We start from the raw sequence: 16843 nt of genomic DNA, 5'->3' as shown, positions 1-16843 counted from the left end.
GTATAGTGGTGCGTTTATTTAAGGTGGAAACCGCTCCCTCGACCTTGGGGACTGTCTGCCATAAGTCCTTTCTGGGGTCGACCATAGGAAACAATTTTTTAAATATGGGGGGAGGGACGAAAGGAATACCGGGCCTTTCCCATTCTTTATTTACAATGTCCGCCACCCGCTTGGGTATAGGAAAAGCTTCTGGGAGCCCCGGGACCTCTAGGAACTTGTCCATTTTACATAGTTTCTCTGGGATGACCAACTTGTCACAATCATCCAGAGTGGATAATACCTCCTTAAGCAGAATGCGGAGATGTTCCAACTTAAATTTAAACGAAATCACATCAGGTTCAGCTTGTTGAGAAATGTTCCCTGAATCAGTAATTTCACCCTCAGACAAAACCTCCCTGGCCCCATCAGACTGGTTTAGGGGCCCTTCAGAACCATTATTATCAGCGTCGTCATGCTCTTCAGTATCTAAAACAGAGCAGTCGCGCTTACGCTGATAAGTGTTCATTTTGGCTAAAATGTTTTTGACAGAATTATCCATTACAGCCGTTAATTGTTGCATAGTAAGGAGTATTGGCGCGCTAGATGTACTAGGGGCCTCCTGAGTGGGCAAGACTCGTGTAGACGAAGGAGGGAATGATGCAGTACCATGCTTACTCCCCTCACTTGAGGAATCATCTTGGGCATCATTGTCATTGTCACATAAATCACATTTATTTAAATGAGAAGGAACTCTGGCTTCCCCACATTCAGAACACAGTCTATCTGGTAGTTCAGACATGTTAAACAGGCATAAACTTGATAACAAAGTACAAAAAACGTTTTAAAATAAAACCGTTACTGTCACTTTAAATTTTAAACTGAACACACTTTATTACTGCAATTGCGAAAAAATATGAAGGAATTGTTCAAAATTCACCAAAATTTCACCACAGTGTCTTAAAGCCTTAAAAGTATTGCACACCAAATTTGGAAGCTTTAACCCTTAAAATAACGGAACCGGAGCCGTTTTTAACTTTAACCCCTTTACAGTCCCTGGTATCTGCTTTGCTGAGACCCAACCAAGCCCAAAGGGGAATACGATACCAAATGACGCCTTCAGAAAGTCTTTTCTAAGTATCAGAGCTCCTCACACATGCTACTGCATGTCATGCCTCTCAAAAACAAGTGCGCAACACCGGCGCGAAAATGAGGCTCTGCCTATGATTTGGGAAAGCCCCTAAAGAATAAGGTGTCTAAAACAGTGCCTGCCGATATAATAATGAATCGATTTAGCCCAGAAAAAGTCTACAGTCTTAATAAGCCCTTGTGAAGCCCTTATTTACTATCTTAATAAACATGGCTTACCGGATCCCATAGGGAAAATGACAGCTTCCAGCATTACATCGTCTTGTTAGAATGTGTCATACCTCAAGCAGCAAGAGACTGCTCACTGTTCCCCCAACTGAAGTTAATTGCTCTCATCAGTCCTGTGTGGAACAGCCATGGATTTTAGTAACGGTGCTAAAATCATTTTCCTCATACAAACAGAAATCTTCATCTCTTTTCTGTTTCTGAGTAAATAGTACATACCAGCACTATTTTAAAATAACAAACTCTTGATTGAATAATAAAAACTACAGTTAAACACTAAAAAACTCTAAGCCATCTCCGTGGAGATGTTGCCTGTACAACGGCAAAGAGAATGACTGGGGTAGGCGGAGCCTAGGAGGGATCATGTGACCAGCTTTGCTGGGCTCTTTGCCATTTCCTGTTGGGGAAGAGAATATCCCACAAGTAAGGATGACGCCGTGGACCGGACACACCTATGTTGGAGAAAAATAAATAAAAAAAAAAAAAAAAAAAACTATCTATAGCCATAGCTAATGAAAACTACCCTGTAGATTAAACTCAAAGTATAAAAGCAGGAAGTGAAATGTTTATCTGAAAATTAGGAAGTAAATGGAATATTCAGGATATAGTCAAACAATTTTAAAAGCCTTGTAAGTATTTTACTGTAGAATTATAAAAAAAATGTGGGTCTCTAGATATGTTAGTCTAGTGTAACACTAAATACAATGTGACTTGTTTATATGTGCCTATATTTATTGTCTCCCCTGATGTGTTCAGCTAGCTCCCAGTAGTGCAATGCTGCTCCTTCAACAAAGGATACCAAGAGCAAGAAGCACATTTGATAATAGAAGGAAATTAGAAAGGTGATGTTGTGCTTTATGACAGAGGAGCTTAGCCTAGTTACAATTCTAGGGGATCCTACTGAAATGATAAGAGGAAGATGACTGAGTGAGAAATAGTACATTAGAATCTCACTATTTTTACACAACACTTTCCATTTGACTCAATGGGCACGTAATGGTTTAATTTGACTCAGGGATACAGTGATGCAACAATGCTGCATAATATCAGCCATACTGGGTCTACGTTTTTGTGACGTGTGTCGGTGTGATATAAATATGCAGGTTCTACGCATAGGAAAATCGGAGCTTGCACATGAAACTGATTGCATCCATTTGGCACAAATCAATCTTAACAAACACAGTACTGATATTACTAGTCTCTTTGGTAATGTGGTTCAAATAGACAAAAGGCAAAAACTATTGGGGACACCCAATATAAGTGCAGTAGCTGCTTGCCCTCCAGACTCAATATGCAGCTCTGCACCTTACGCTGGCTTGGCCCCATACACCCCAGTCATCTCTACCGGTAAGTGGATTCATTTTGATGGCAATTTTTTTCATGTTGAGATCTCCCCGTTAGCATTTCAGTACGACCATTTGTTTTAGGAGCAGCTTTGTGTGTTACTTTGTTGGGCTTTCTTTCTTATACACTGAACTGTGAATATATGAACATAGCATTAAACACAAATTGTAAACTGCCTGATAATGACCTTCACACCTGAGAAGAATTTTGTAATGAATAATGCAGCTTTATTTTGTCAGATTAGCATATTATTTTATGGGGTTTTTTCTTTTCACTTATTTCCCTGTCCCTCAGAACAAAAAGAACCTTGTTAGCCAATCACAAACTAATATGCAGATATAGCATGAACTCTGTTTGCACATGTGCGGTTAAAGATAGAGACTGGGGTAACCTGCCCTCTTCTCGTCCCTTAAAGCGGTTTAGCACTTGTTGAGCTTAGTTACTTAGTAATAATGTATTTAGCTATTTTAACAAACGTATTCATTTTAAACCCATTTAATAGCTTAATATAATTATATATTATATAGTCACAATAATGTTCCCACTTAAACTACCTAGTATCCTCCCTGCCATTGCAAAGAATTCTTTTTCTATCAAGAATGCTCATGAAAAATCCACTGTATTAACCAACGCCTCCGTGGGAGAAAGGAAGCAAAAAAAAAAAATCTAAAAAATAATGAAAATATATTTCAAAACTGTTTCACCTTCAACAATGAAACATTTTATGCATTGTTGAAATGTCAAGTTTAATGGTCCTTTTAAGGGACATTGTGATGTACAAGGTTTTACCAACCCTGCAACAGTCACCAGTTAGTCACAGAAAGGGTTAACTAAGCCTTTCCACCTAAGCCAGTCTAGCCACTCCAGCCAAGCCTGTGGCTAAGTTCAGTGGCTGCAAGGGTTAACAGACACTCTCATGTCTGTATTAGACCCAGAAAAATGCCCAAACTCCCGTTAAATGACACCCACACTATACTATCTCTGCTGCCACCGTTTTAAGAATATTGTATTTTAAAGGAAAAACCCAGACTAACAGATTAAAATACACAAATTGGCGCAAATCAATCTAGAACCCCCCCCCCCAAAAAAAAACACAGTACTGATATTACTAGTCTCTTTGGTAATGTGGTTCAAATATTAGACAAAGGCAAAAAGTAAAATAGTTTAGATATCTGTCCCAAGGGAGCTTGGAAAAGGAAGATGGCCACTTATGCTGTTTTACCCAGCGTCCCATGTAGAATGACAATATTATTTTTCTGAAACCAAAATTAAATACATTCTTCCTGAGTTGAGGTCTCTGAGCAGGCCCCTTCCAGAGCGGGCAGGGAAGTTAGCCGTCCCACATAAACCACTACACCACGTCTAGTGTAAGAGATAATCTTAAATACAAAATATTTAGAAAAATCTTATTCCGATTTCATTTAGCTCCGTCTCTCATGTTGACAGCTCACTGACTTCAGGCACCAAACTATTTAAGACAGGAGGTCTGGAGAACTATATGGCCTCAGTTTTTCTAGACCACTAGATATCAGCACTATTTCCTGTCATGTAGTGCTCCAGACACCTACCTAGGTATATATTCAACAAAGAATAACATGAGAACAATGCAAAATATGATAACAGTAAATTTCAAACTTTTTAAAATTTAAAATTCTATGCACTGAATCACAAAATACATTTTTTTGGGGTTTCAAATCCCTTTAAGGCAGCATAGAGTGAAATTTTAAAAGAAGCTAAAGTAAAGCGTCACATTCTGTACAAAAGCACAATTTTAACCGCTCTAAAATGTCATCTATCTTTAAATATACTTTTCTCCATGCTTCAGTTTATGCAAATGATATGTTTCTATACATTAATCCGTGCACGTGGGATATTCTATGTTTATTAAGAAGCAATATGTGAGTTGGCATGATTCCCAGTCCTCGGATTTACTGAGTCAGATGACCACCAGATGACATAGCACACAACTGGAGACATCATGACTCACGTCAATAGTGCAAAAAAGGCCATCTGTAATATGAGATATTTATCCTACATGTATCTCCAATAGGATACATTACATATAAGGTAGTGCCTCTAACCCTAAAATTCCTTTATTAAATTGCTTAGTGGCTATGGAGACAGTGTCAGAAATAAGTCTTTAACTGAAATATTATAGGGGTTCTTACATTCATTGTCTCATATTGTAAATATTATTTATTAAAAATGACTCACATTTTAGGGATGCTACATGAAAAGTTTAGCCTTTTTAATCTTGTACTGGCAATCCGTGATTCTGTCTTCCTTCAATTAAATAACATGGTCTTATATTCTATGGTTAAAGGGGCATTTAAAGCAAAATATATTATTATCTGAGTTACAGGGAGACATACGCATAGAATTTAAGGGTGGAAAAAAAAAAAAACGATATTTGGGGGATAACAAATAGTACACATTTTCTATTCATATATTCTCATATACTGATGACTATATATATATATATATATATATATATATATATATATAAAAATATAAAAGCGATGAATCCCACGGACGGTCTCCGTGTTGTAGCCAGGATCCAAAACAAGCAGGCACACAGGATTTTTCTTAAACACTCCGTTTAATGGCAGCAAATAAACCAAACGTTTCGGCTCAAACACGAGCCTTTGTCAATGGTGTACAAAACCGAATGTGACAAACCAAACAAACCTATACCTTAAATACCCACCCATCCCCCTTGTGATAACCAATCAGCATGCACAACCGAAACACACCCTCATTCAACTTTCCGGGTTTCCATGTGCGCACTGTAGCTTCAAAGAAGACGCGGCGTGATGTCAGCACGCTTCCTCCGTATATATAGCTAAATCAAGATATATACCATACTTTAATTTGACCTGAAGAGTAGTTTGTATAGATAATTGATATCTGTACAGTAACAGCGAAGAAAGCCCAATTGAGGGTCATAAGGTTTCTGGTTAAAATGTTATTCATAATGTGAATTACAAAACTTCTGATCTCTCCTTTTATTAAGAAGCAACATGAATGTGAAAATGTTTAACTTTATTGTGCCTATAAATGGCTTCTGTGATTTACAAGGCTGCATGTATTAAAGAGAGACTAGTGTAACAAAACAACATTTTCTTTGAACATAGCTAAACTTAAGCACCCGGCACACTGTCATGCAGTTGCTGAGCAGTACCACAACTCATGATTGGTTCTGACATGTTTATTGCTCCTGATTGGTGCAATGGTCGTGTTTTTCTCTGGAGCAGCAATGCATTGCACCTGGCTGCACAACCCATAGCGAAAAACTGACAACTGTTCGAAAATGCAATGTTCTAACCAAATAAAGCCCTTTATATTTATACTTTAAGGCACATTCTAGTGCAAAATGGCACGCTCTAATTTTACAATATTGTCTCTGCAGCTCTATGTGTTTAACCTCTGCAAAGCTAAAGTCCGGTTGGATGCAGAGAACTGCTGGTCTGAGCAAGAAACAGCCAGTGAGACAATTGGTAATGGCAAATCGCACAACCCGGCCAATAACCAGCTGTATTTAGCTCTGCAGCTGCTATGCTTGTGGTTCTGAGAGGGACTTTAACCTCCTTGCATGGATTTAAACACAGCACTGCAGCGTCAATACTTCAAACATCAATTAGAGTATGCAGTTTTGCACTACAATGTCCCTTTAAATATCCATTTAATTAAAAGACATCAGACTGATGTAAAAGCTCACTGCACCGCTAAACAGTCACTTATTAAAGAACAAACAAAACAATAAAAAAATTATATTGCAAACTCCAGAAAATTCAGGAAAGTGACTGAAGATGGAAAGATGAATCGTATACCAACTCTGTATAATAATTGTACACATATTTACTGATGATGTCATAGTAATATCTACTGTAAAATACTGATTAGCTCCCCATCCTTTTCATTTAAGTTTAAAGTAAGATTAATGGGGGGGTTTAGACCAAATCAATTCATTTTAATTTCACAACAGGGGACTTTTTATTTTATTTTACTTTTCCATGATGTGATCTGGAGAATAGTCTCCAAGTAGTATGTCATCCTATCTCAGAGTGCTCCGATTCAACTATTTGCATTTTCAACCACAGAGTTCTGAAAGATAAATAAATGCTTCTCACGGTTGGCAGAGCTTTACTAGATCTTGATCCGTAGTGCTGGGATGAAGACCTCGGATGTATAGATTTGTTTTGCTCAGCTGTTCTCCACCTCCACCTCCACCACCTCCTCCTTCTCCACCACCGCTGCTGTTGCTAGGGCTGGGAGGAGCCATGTGCTGAGCTGGGGAAACATACGTCTGCTGGGAAAATAAAATAGGAAAAGAGTTAGTCAGGGGGCAACAGAGTGCGTAAATGAACGTTAGAAGTTCTAGAAGATATTGATATAGAGAAAGGTATTATAATAAATATTTATTTATAGGGAGCCGACTTGCTCCACAAAGCAATGACAATAATTATATAAACATACTTGTTTTGTCCATATACTTGATTTTGAACAACACTGTATAAATTAGAAGAGGGAGACTATATTTATACAAGGTTTTTATTTTACATGACAAATGAGTTTGTGGCCACAAATGCTAAAATAAATATGATATACACCTTTAAGTATATTAACCACTTCAATTGCTTGTCATGCACTTTGTAGCCTGTGGGTGAATGATGAGCACTTTTCATTATGCAGGGGGATCACTGATCAAACGCTGTTTTCGGTGATCCCCCATACTAGAGGCCAGGGATCATTGGTGGCCTAGTGTGCGGCACTCTCATTTGCCATGGATTATAAATATAATAATGGTATATTATGAATCTGCTAGGACTGCTGAAAAAACAATATATAATTTGTGTGGATCACTCACTGAAATTTGACTTACAATAGGGTTTAAATGTAGGTAGCAAAAAAAGCTCAAAATTGGCTCAACACTGGAGTAAAAAAAAAAAAAAGGGATGTAGGAGCAAGAAAGTTAAAAGATTTAAAAAAAAAAAAAAAAAGGAGGGAGGGAGGGAAAGCATTTTACACAAAAATGCAACACTAGAACAATTGGTCATGATCTCAAGATGCACACACAGACGAGGAAACTTGTACAGAAGCAGAATAGTAATAGTCCAGGAGCGGAGACGACCACTTGTGTATTGTAAACGAGGTGCAGTACGGTACATGGAAGGGAGGACCACACATTAAAACCACTAAAGGGTTATTTTCTGCTCTTTGCATCACAAGTTATAGAACCCTGGAGTAACTCTTAGAAGTTCCTACACTGGGATTTTAATGTAATAGAACATTAAAGATAAAAAAAAAAAACTAACTCAGACATCCAGATTTGCTTATTACCAAAGCATTAAAGACACTGCTGCCTCCAGAGCAGATATGGAAGCAATGCGTGAGAAAGCACATCTAGAGAGTAATAGAAGGAGTTGCAGGCAGATGTGCTCTGGCACTTTTATCTCAAACAAAAAACATCACTTTAAACATTGCCTGGGATACTGAAGTCAAAATCATACCATAGCCCATATTGGTGTGTCCAGTAAAAAGGTCCTGATGAGAACACTATATTAAATTATATATTACTAGGCAGTGGTTATAAGCTACTAGCCCCGAGGGGAAAAGTTACTAGTCCACTCAATGTTAAAGATAGGAAAAAGTCACATTTCTAAGTCGTCTGGGACCAGTGGACCACTGGTAATTTCAAGATATATATATACACATACACACACTCACATATATATATATATACATACACATATAGATGTATATATGTACATAGTAGCACTCCGCTAGAATTAAGATTGCGCTAGTTGGGTTGCGCTGGTATTGCAAGCTGAAAGAAAACATATATAGACCTGTATACATCTCAAAGCTAAAGTCCTTTGGCGGCCTTTCTAACACCTGAGATCTCATATCTTTGAGCCCTTATAACTTTTGTTAGCAATATTTTTTTTAAATTATTTTTATTAGACAGTGCTATTATAAGTGTAAGTGTACTTCACAATGTATTTTTCATGTGTGTTGTGACACTTTACTTTCACCAAACATCTAACTACAGCTCTTAAAATTGTTGTTAATGATTCTAGCATAAATTGTGATTGCCCTCTACTTGTAATATCAGCGCAATTTAAACGGAGCGCAAACAATTGCGAAAAACCTCACAAAATTGTTTACGTGCCACTTGTAATCTAGCCCTTAGTTGGGTAATATGCACTTTTAGGGCCTACTTGAATTTTATGTAATATAGATGAATCTATCATCTTATGGCCAGATTTCCCACAAGACAGAATAGGCAGATTCAAAAGCTCTATCTAATGCGCTGCCAATCTTCACGTCCCCTCGATAAACTGTATTTAGGGGATTATAGCCTTGTTTTGCTTTGATGATAAATCAGTTAAAATCAGAAGAACTACATCTCCCACAGTCACATGATGATCGTGGGATGAGCCAATCGGGTGGCAAACACAAGTCAGAAGACACACAAACCACATGAAGAGAAGATAATACATTTATAATGAGTACTGTTCTGCACTTATTAGGTATTTACAATATTTTTTTTATTTTTTTTTAAAGAGGAGACTTGTAACCTTTTCACCAGTCAGTTATGTATTTTCTACCCCTGCATAAAAGCATTTATAGCTGCCATTTTGTTAAGACAAAAGTACCCAATGCTTTTCAAGGAGTGCTCTGAAATTGCAAACATCTGTACATTTAGTTATCTCCTCTGCAGTCAGAGCTTTACTTTACTGAGCTATTGCATGGATTTAAGCAACCACTGTGTAGCATGAAACAGGCATGAAGGTCATTTTTCTTATATCAGTAGATGTTCATGTAAAATGTTATTTTATTTATTTATTATTCTATTGAGTAATGTCACTGTCCACCAATAAACTAGTGGTAATCCTGCTTATTAGTAAATGAACATTCAATCCTTAAAAGTCCAGACATGAGCTTCCTGTTAACTTTAAAATAAAGACAAACCTTTATAAAAATATTGTTGACAGTTTTAAATAGTGCTTATTCATATACCTCTGAGGGGCAGTAGAAAATTACATTTTGTAGGCAGAAATTAAAGGGACATTATAGTGATTAGCACATCTTTAACCCCTAAGAAAAGCAGGCAAAATGATCATTGTATATTCTTCCTTAGTTCTATTTTATAGGGAGAGTTTAATGCTCTTTTAATATATGTTAAAACTGTCATACAGAGAAAAATGAAACATTATTGTACAATTTAAAATTGCTAAATGTTCCTTTAAGTCTTGGTGTTGGAGCATCAGAGAAAATATTGTGTCAGTTTATCACTAGGCCGCACTAAGGTGCTTAAGATGCTTGCGCCTGATTTCTCTAGTAGGACGATAAGAAGGGGAGTGTTCAGGAATGTCAAGAGATCCTCGCATACCTTTGTAACACGCACACAGCTTGACGTGGGAGCCCATTGCTTTTATTATGTTTCAGTTTGTTTGACGCTATGCTTACTAGAGTAACCAGCAACACAAACGTTGGTCTTGTTATCGAAAACTCTTTTTTATTGTTTTCCTGTAGGTAAATTTAAGTTCTGTGTTCAAGTAAGCTGAAATGTACAACTATGGGTAGTAAAAAAAATAGGCAAGCGCAGATTTCAGCTTTCAGCACCAAATATGGCTGCAGGCAGGGGCATTAGTTTTAGCGCCAGATATATCAGTGTGAAATAGCAACACACAGAGATCTGTGCAAATCCAGACACTGGACACTGATATATCCAGTGCGGAAACAAAATAAATGTTGCTGCCTGCACAATTTTGCCCCTGCCTGGTAAAGAATAAAATATAAAAATATTTTATGATTTAATTAGCCACCTTTTGTAATTTTAAAAATAATTGGTTTTCAATTCCAACAACTGGAAGTAAACACTGCCAATTTCACAAGCCCAACCTTGCTACATATCTGTATCTAATTGCCTTAGTAGAGGTGATAAGATACTGCAAAACAAGTTTTGTTAACAAAATGAAAGTACCAAGCCTGGTTTATTAAAGTAACAAGTCCTGATAAAAGGGGGATGTTGACTATTGAAAAATACTTGCAGCAAGTAAAGTGTTAATGTATTGAATTTTTTTTCACACTGACTGTTAATTGAAGACTACAGAAAAACCTGTAATCAGTGTGTTCTAATTCCTATTTAAAAGGACATTCAACTCAAAATGATCAGACATATGAAAGTGCACCAATTAAATATGCAAAAATACTTATTCTCACAGCATTCAGATCTTTTAAGAGCCACATTTCTTCTTGTGAAAATTCCCAGCATATTTCATCAGAGGTATTTTTTTGAAAACTGGGTAAGGGTTATAAATACAATACAATATCTATAATATACTTTCATTATTTATTTTGTCCCCTTTTCCTGTAATTCCATTCTGACAGTGTGTTGCTTTTCAGTTCCTGTTAGTAATGGAAGTGCAGAACACTGTTATATTTCTCACAGCCATTGGCTGCACAGTCTAATGACTGTATAACTGTCCCTAATTGGCCACAGCAGAGAAGGTAACCTAAGTTACAACATGACAGCTCCCATTGTTTTATAGACACTAAAACTTTGCACTTATTTTGTCAGTATTTAAACAGCTAATGAAACTTTAAAAAACACATCTACACGTTATTCTCAGACTAATCTTTTCTTTGAATGCATTGTTCTATCTAGCATTTATTTGGTCTTTAATATCCCTTTAATGCATTTGGAAAACATTCTCAATCAAAGTTCATTAGTTAGGGTAGATATATATTTGGCATCGCAAAGTGTTTAGAGTAGAAAGGCAATTTTTTGCAGCAGTAAAAAATATGTTGTGCTTTGGAAAATGGATGTGCGCTGATACCTCTTTGTGTAATTACTGGGTCATATTGGCAGCACTCCCAGATGTGGATTTAAACTTTTTGTAAGGTGTGCTAAAAAACAGAATTTATGTTTACCTGATAAATTACTTTCTCCAACGGTGTGTCCGGTCCACGGCGTCATCCTTACTTGTGGGATATTCTCTTCCCCAACAGGAAATGGCAAAGAGCCCAGCAAAGCTGGTCACATGATCCCTCCTAGGCTCCGCCTTCCTCAGTCATTCGACCGACGTAAAGGAGGAATATTTGCATAGGAGAAATCATATGATACCGTGGTGACTGTAGTTAGAGAAATTAAATCATCAGACCTGATTAAAAAACCAGGGCGGGCCGTGGACCGGACACACCGTTGGAGAAAGTAATTTATCAGGTAAACATAAATTCTGTTTTCTCCAACATAGGTGTGTCCGGTCCACGGCGTCATCCTTACTTGTGGGAACCAATACCAAAGCTTTAGGACACGGATGATGGGAGGGAGCAAATCAGGTCACCTAGATGGAAGGCACCACGGCTTGCAAAACCTTTCTCCCAAAAATAGCCTCAGAAGAAGCAAAAGTATCAAATTTGTAAAATTTGGTAAAAGTGTGCAGTGAAGACCAAGTCGCTGCCTTACATATCTGATCAACAGAAGCCTCGTTCTTGAAGGCCCATGTGGAAGCCACAGCCCTAGTGGAATGAGCTGTGATTCTTTCAGGAGGCTGCCGTCCGGCAGTCTCATAAGCCAATCTGATGATGCTTTTAAGCCAAAAAGAGAGAGAGGTAGAAGTTGCTTTTTGACCTCTCCTTTTACCAGAATAAACAACAAACAAGGAAGATGTTTGTCTGAAATCCTTTGTAGCCTCTAAATAGAATTTTAGAGCACGAACTACATCCAAATTGTGCAACAAACGTTCCTTCTTTGAAACTGGATTCGGACACAAAGAAGGCACCACTATCTCCTGGTTAATATTTTTATTAGAAACAACTTTCGGAAGAAAACCAGGTTTAGTACGCAAAACCACCTTATCTGCATGGAACACCAGATAAGGAGGAGAACACTGCAGAGCAGATAACTCTGAAACTCTTCTAGCAGAAGAAATTGCAACCAAAAATAAAACTTTCCAAGATAATAACTTAATATCTACGGAATGTAAGGGTTCAAACGGAACCCCTTGAAGAACTGAAAGAACTAAATTGAGACTCCAAGGAGGAGTCAAAGGTTTGTAAACAGGCTTGATTCTAACCAGAGCCTGAACAAAAGCCTGAACATCTGGCACAGCCGCCAGCTTCTTGTGAAGTAAAACAGATAAAGCAGAAATCTGTCCCTTCAAAGAACTTGCAGATAATCCTTTCTCCAAACCCTCTTGTAGAAAGGATAGAATCTTAGGAATTTTTACCCTGTTCCATGGGAATCCTTTCGATTCGCACCAACAGATATATTTCTTCCATACTTTATGGTAAATTTTCCTAGTTACAGGCTTTCTAGCCTGAATAAGAGTATCAATGACAGAATCTGAGAACCCACGCTTTGATAAAATCAAGCGTTCAATCTCCAAGCAGTCAGTTGGAGTGATGCCAGATTCGGATGTCCGAACGGACCTTGAACAAGAAGGTCCCGTCTCAAAGGTAGCTTCCATGGTGGAGCCGATGACATATTCACCAGGTCTGCATACCAAGTTCTGCGTGGCCACGCAGGAGCTATCAAGATCACCGAAGCCCTCTCTTGATTGATCCTGGCTACCAGCCTGGGAATGAGAGGAAACGGTGGGAACGCATAAGCTAGGTTGAAGGTCCAGGGCGCTACTAGTGCATCTACTAGAGTCGCCTTGGGATCACTGGATCTGGACCTGTAGCAAGGAACCTTGAAGTTCTGACGAGACGCCATCAGATCCATGTCTGGAATGCCCCATAATTGAGTTATTTGGGCAAAGATTTCCGGATGGAGTTCAGAAAATCCGCTTCCCAATTTTCCACTCCTGGGATGTGGATTGCAGACAAGTGGCAGGAGTGAAGCTCCGCCCATTGAATTACTTTGGTCACTTCTTCCATCGCCAGGGAACTCCTTGTTCCCCCCTGATGGTTGATATATGCAACAGTCGTCATGTTGTCTGATTGAAACCTTATGAATTTGGCCTTTGCTAGTTGAGGCCAAGCCTTGAGAGCATTGAATATCGCTCTCAGTTCCAGAATGTTTATCGGGAGAAGAGATTCTTCCCGAGACCATAGACCCTGAGCCTTCAGGTGTTTCCAGACCGCGCCCCAGCCCACCAGGCTGGCGTCGGTCGTTACAATGACCCACTCTGGTCTTCTGAAGCTCATCCCTTGGGACAGGTTGTCCAGGGTCAGCCACCAATGGAGTGAATCTCTGGTCCTTTGATCTACTTGGATCGTCGGGGACAAATCTGTATAATCCCCATTCCACTGTCTGAGCATGCACAGTTGTAATGGTCTTAGATGAATTCGCGCAAAAGGAACTATGTCCATTGCCGCAACCATCAAACCTATTACTTCCATGCACTGCGCTATGGAAGGAAGAAGAACAGAATGAAGTACTTGACAAGAGCTTAGAAGTTTTGATTTTCTGACTTCTGTCAGAAAAATCTTCATTTCCAAGGAGTCTATTATTGTTCCCAAGAAGGGAACTCTTGTTGACGGGAATAGAGAACTTTTTTCTACGTTCACTTTCCACCCGTGAGATCTGAGAAAGGCTAGGACAATGTCCGTATGAGCCTTTGCTTGTGGTAGAGACGACGCTTGAATCAGTATGTCGTCCAAGTAGGGTACTACTGCAATGCCCCTTGGCCTTAGCACCGCTAGAAGGGACCCTAGTACCTTTGTGAAAATTCTTGGAGCAGTGGCTAGTCCGAATGGAAGTGCCACAAACTGGTAATGCTTGTCCAGAAAGGCGAATCTTAGGAACCGATGATGTTCCTTGTGGATAGGAATATGTAGATACGCATCCTTTAAATCCACCGTGGTCATGAATTGACCTTCCTGGATGGTAGAAAGAATTGTCCGAATGGTTTCCATCTTGAACGATGGGACCTTGAGAAATTTGTTTAGGATCTTGAGATCCAAAACTGGCCTGAATGTTCCCTCTTTTTTGGGAACTATGAACAGATTGGAGTAAAACCCCATCCCTTATTCTCCTAATGGAACAGGATGAATCACTCCCATTTTTAACAGGTCTTCTACACAATGTAAGAATGCCTGTCTTTTTATTTGGTCTGAAGACAATTGAGACCTGTGGAACCTTCCCCTTGGGGGTAGTTCCTCCATTAAATATGCTTATAAAGTAATCGTTTTGGCCCAGAAAAATGTCTACCAGTCTTTAAAGCCCTTGTGAAGCCCTTTTATTCTTATATTGAAAATTAAGAAAATGGCTTACCGGATCCCATAGGGAAAATGACAGCTTCCAGCATTACCAAGTCTTGTTAGAAATGTGTCATACCTCAAGCAGCCAAAGTCTGCTCACTGTTTCCCCCAACTGAAGTTAATTCCTCTCAACAGGCCTGTGTGGAAACAGCCATCGATTTTAGTAACGGTTGCTAAAATCATTTTCCTCTTACAAACAGAAATCTTCATCTCTTTTCTGTTTCAGAGTAAATAGTACATACCAGCACTATTTTAAAATAACAAACTCTTGATAGAAGAATAAAAACTACATTTAAACACCAAAAAACTCTGAGCCATCTCCGTGGAGATGTTGCCTGTGCAACGGCAAAGAGAATGACTGGGGAAGGCGGAGCCTAGGAGGGATCATGTGACCAGCTTTGCTGGGCTCTTTGCCATTTCCTGTTGGGGAAGAGAATATCCCACAAGTAAGGATGACGCCGTGGACCGGACACACCTATGTTGGAGAAAAACAAATTTTGTATTTGTATGTATGTATGTATGTATGTATGTATGTATGTATGTATGTATGTATGTATGTATGTATGTATGTATGTATATATATATATATATATATATATATATATATATAAATAAAAAAATAGAATCACAGTGCCTGGCCATATGGCATATATGACAAATCAGTTGAAAATTGCATCACAGGGTAGAAAAGAAATGTAGTACTAAAAAGGTGCATTGGACACAAGAACATCTTACATTCAGAAGTCACAGCTTTGCAGACCGGGAAAGGCTGGGGGAGAAGTTGAAAAAAATCCCTGAGAGATAGTTAACAATAAATGCACTGCTGCTTTGCAGCGCTACTCTGTATTTGTCTGTTCTCTTCGAACAGTTCTATGCTCTGGATGCACTGTGGTAAGGAAAACTTACACAGTGCAGCAAAGAGCACAGCACTGTTTAAAGAGAACAGTCAATGTTGAGCAGTGCTTCAAGGTTAAAGTGCTAATAGTTCCTGCATGTGTCTTACGCTTTCTGCAGACATGATGCATTTTCTGCTATGACATCTCCAATCACAGCATGTTCTGCCATGTGGATTTTGACGGCTTGGGTTTCCTCATACATATCTTATTTTTATTTATTATAACACATATATGGGTAGAAATGTTCCAACTAATGTATCTATTAATGAAAACAAGTAATGAAGAAATTAATATCTTTGTTTGTAATGTGCCAACAGATTCTGCAGCACTGTACAGGGGGTAAAATAAAGACAAGTTCAGGAAGATACCCTGGAACTAACCGCAACGTTGTTTAAAATTAACTATCTGAATCATGAATATTTAAACGGACAGCAAAGTCAAAATTAAACATTGAGGGGATAGGGTATGACATTTTAAACAACTTTCCAGTTCTATTTTCAATTTTACATAGTTCTCTTGGTATCCTTTTGTTAAAGAGTAATTCTAGATGAGCTCAGGAGGGTACTTGTGTCACAAGCCATCTGGCAGCAGTGTTTGCAACATTGTTTATAGCAATGTTATTCATAGCTACAAACACTGCTGCCATAGACTGCTATGGAGACGTGCACGCTCCTGAGCTCCTATCAGACTACCTAGGTTTAGTCTTAAACAAAGAATACCAAGATTATAAAGCAAATTTGACAAAATTAAGTAAATTGGAAAGTTGTTTAAAATGTTGTGTTGTAGCTGAATCATTTAAGTTTAATTTTGACTTCACCGTCCCTCTAAAGGGTCAAGTGAATCAAAACAAAACACTTCCATGATTGAGAAAGAGTGCACAAACAGCCTTTCCAATTATTTTCTAATAGCAAATTTACTTATTTCTCTTGGTATCCTTTGCTAGAATGTCTCCTTTTCTAAGTAACTTAAAGGGGCAGTCTAGTCAAAATTAAACTTTCATAATTCAGATAAAGCAAGCAATTTTAAACAACTTTCAA

The 16843-nt window shown here is 38.3% G+C and overlaps 1 protein-coding gene across 3 annotated transcripts in view; it reads right to left on the bottom strand.

Moving 5' to 3' along the window:
• The window catches only part of RBMS2 (RNA binding motif single stranded interacting protein 2), a 256400-nt gene that overhangs the window by 167238 nt on the left and 72319 nt on the right, over positions 1 to 16843 (bottom strand). For 2 of the 3 annotated variants that reach the window (XM_053708143.1, XM_053708145.1), the window contains exon 2: positions 6825 to 7003. In XM_053708143.1, the coding sequence (XP_053564118.1) occupies positions 6825 to 7003 (179 nt within the window). The remainder of the gene's footprint in view (positions 1 to 6824; positions 7004 to 16843) is intronic. The other variant, XM_053708144.1, reaches the window with a different exon arrangement.

Source organism: Bombina bombina, chromosome 3 (genome assembly GCF_027579735.1).
Source record: "Bombina bombina isolate aBomBom1 chromosome 3, aBomBom1.pri, whole genome shotgun sequence".
Classification (NCBI taxonomy): domain Eukaryota; kingdom Metazoa; phylum Chordata; class Amphibia; order Anura; family Bombinatoridae; genus Bombina; species Bombina bombina.
Note: the sequence above shows the minus strand (reverse complement) of the source record. Positions and strands in the feature narration are given on the sequence as shown.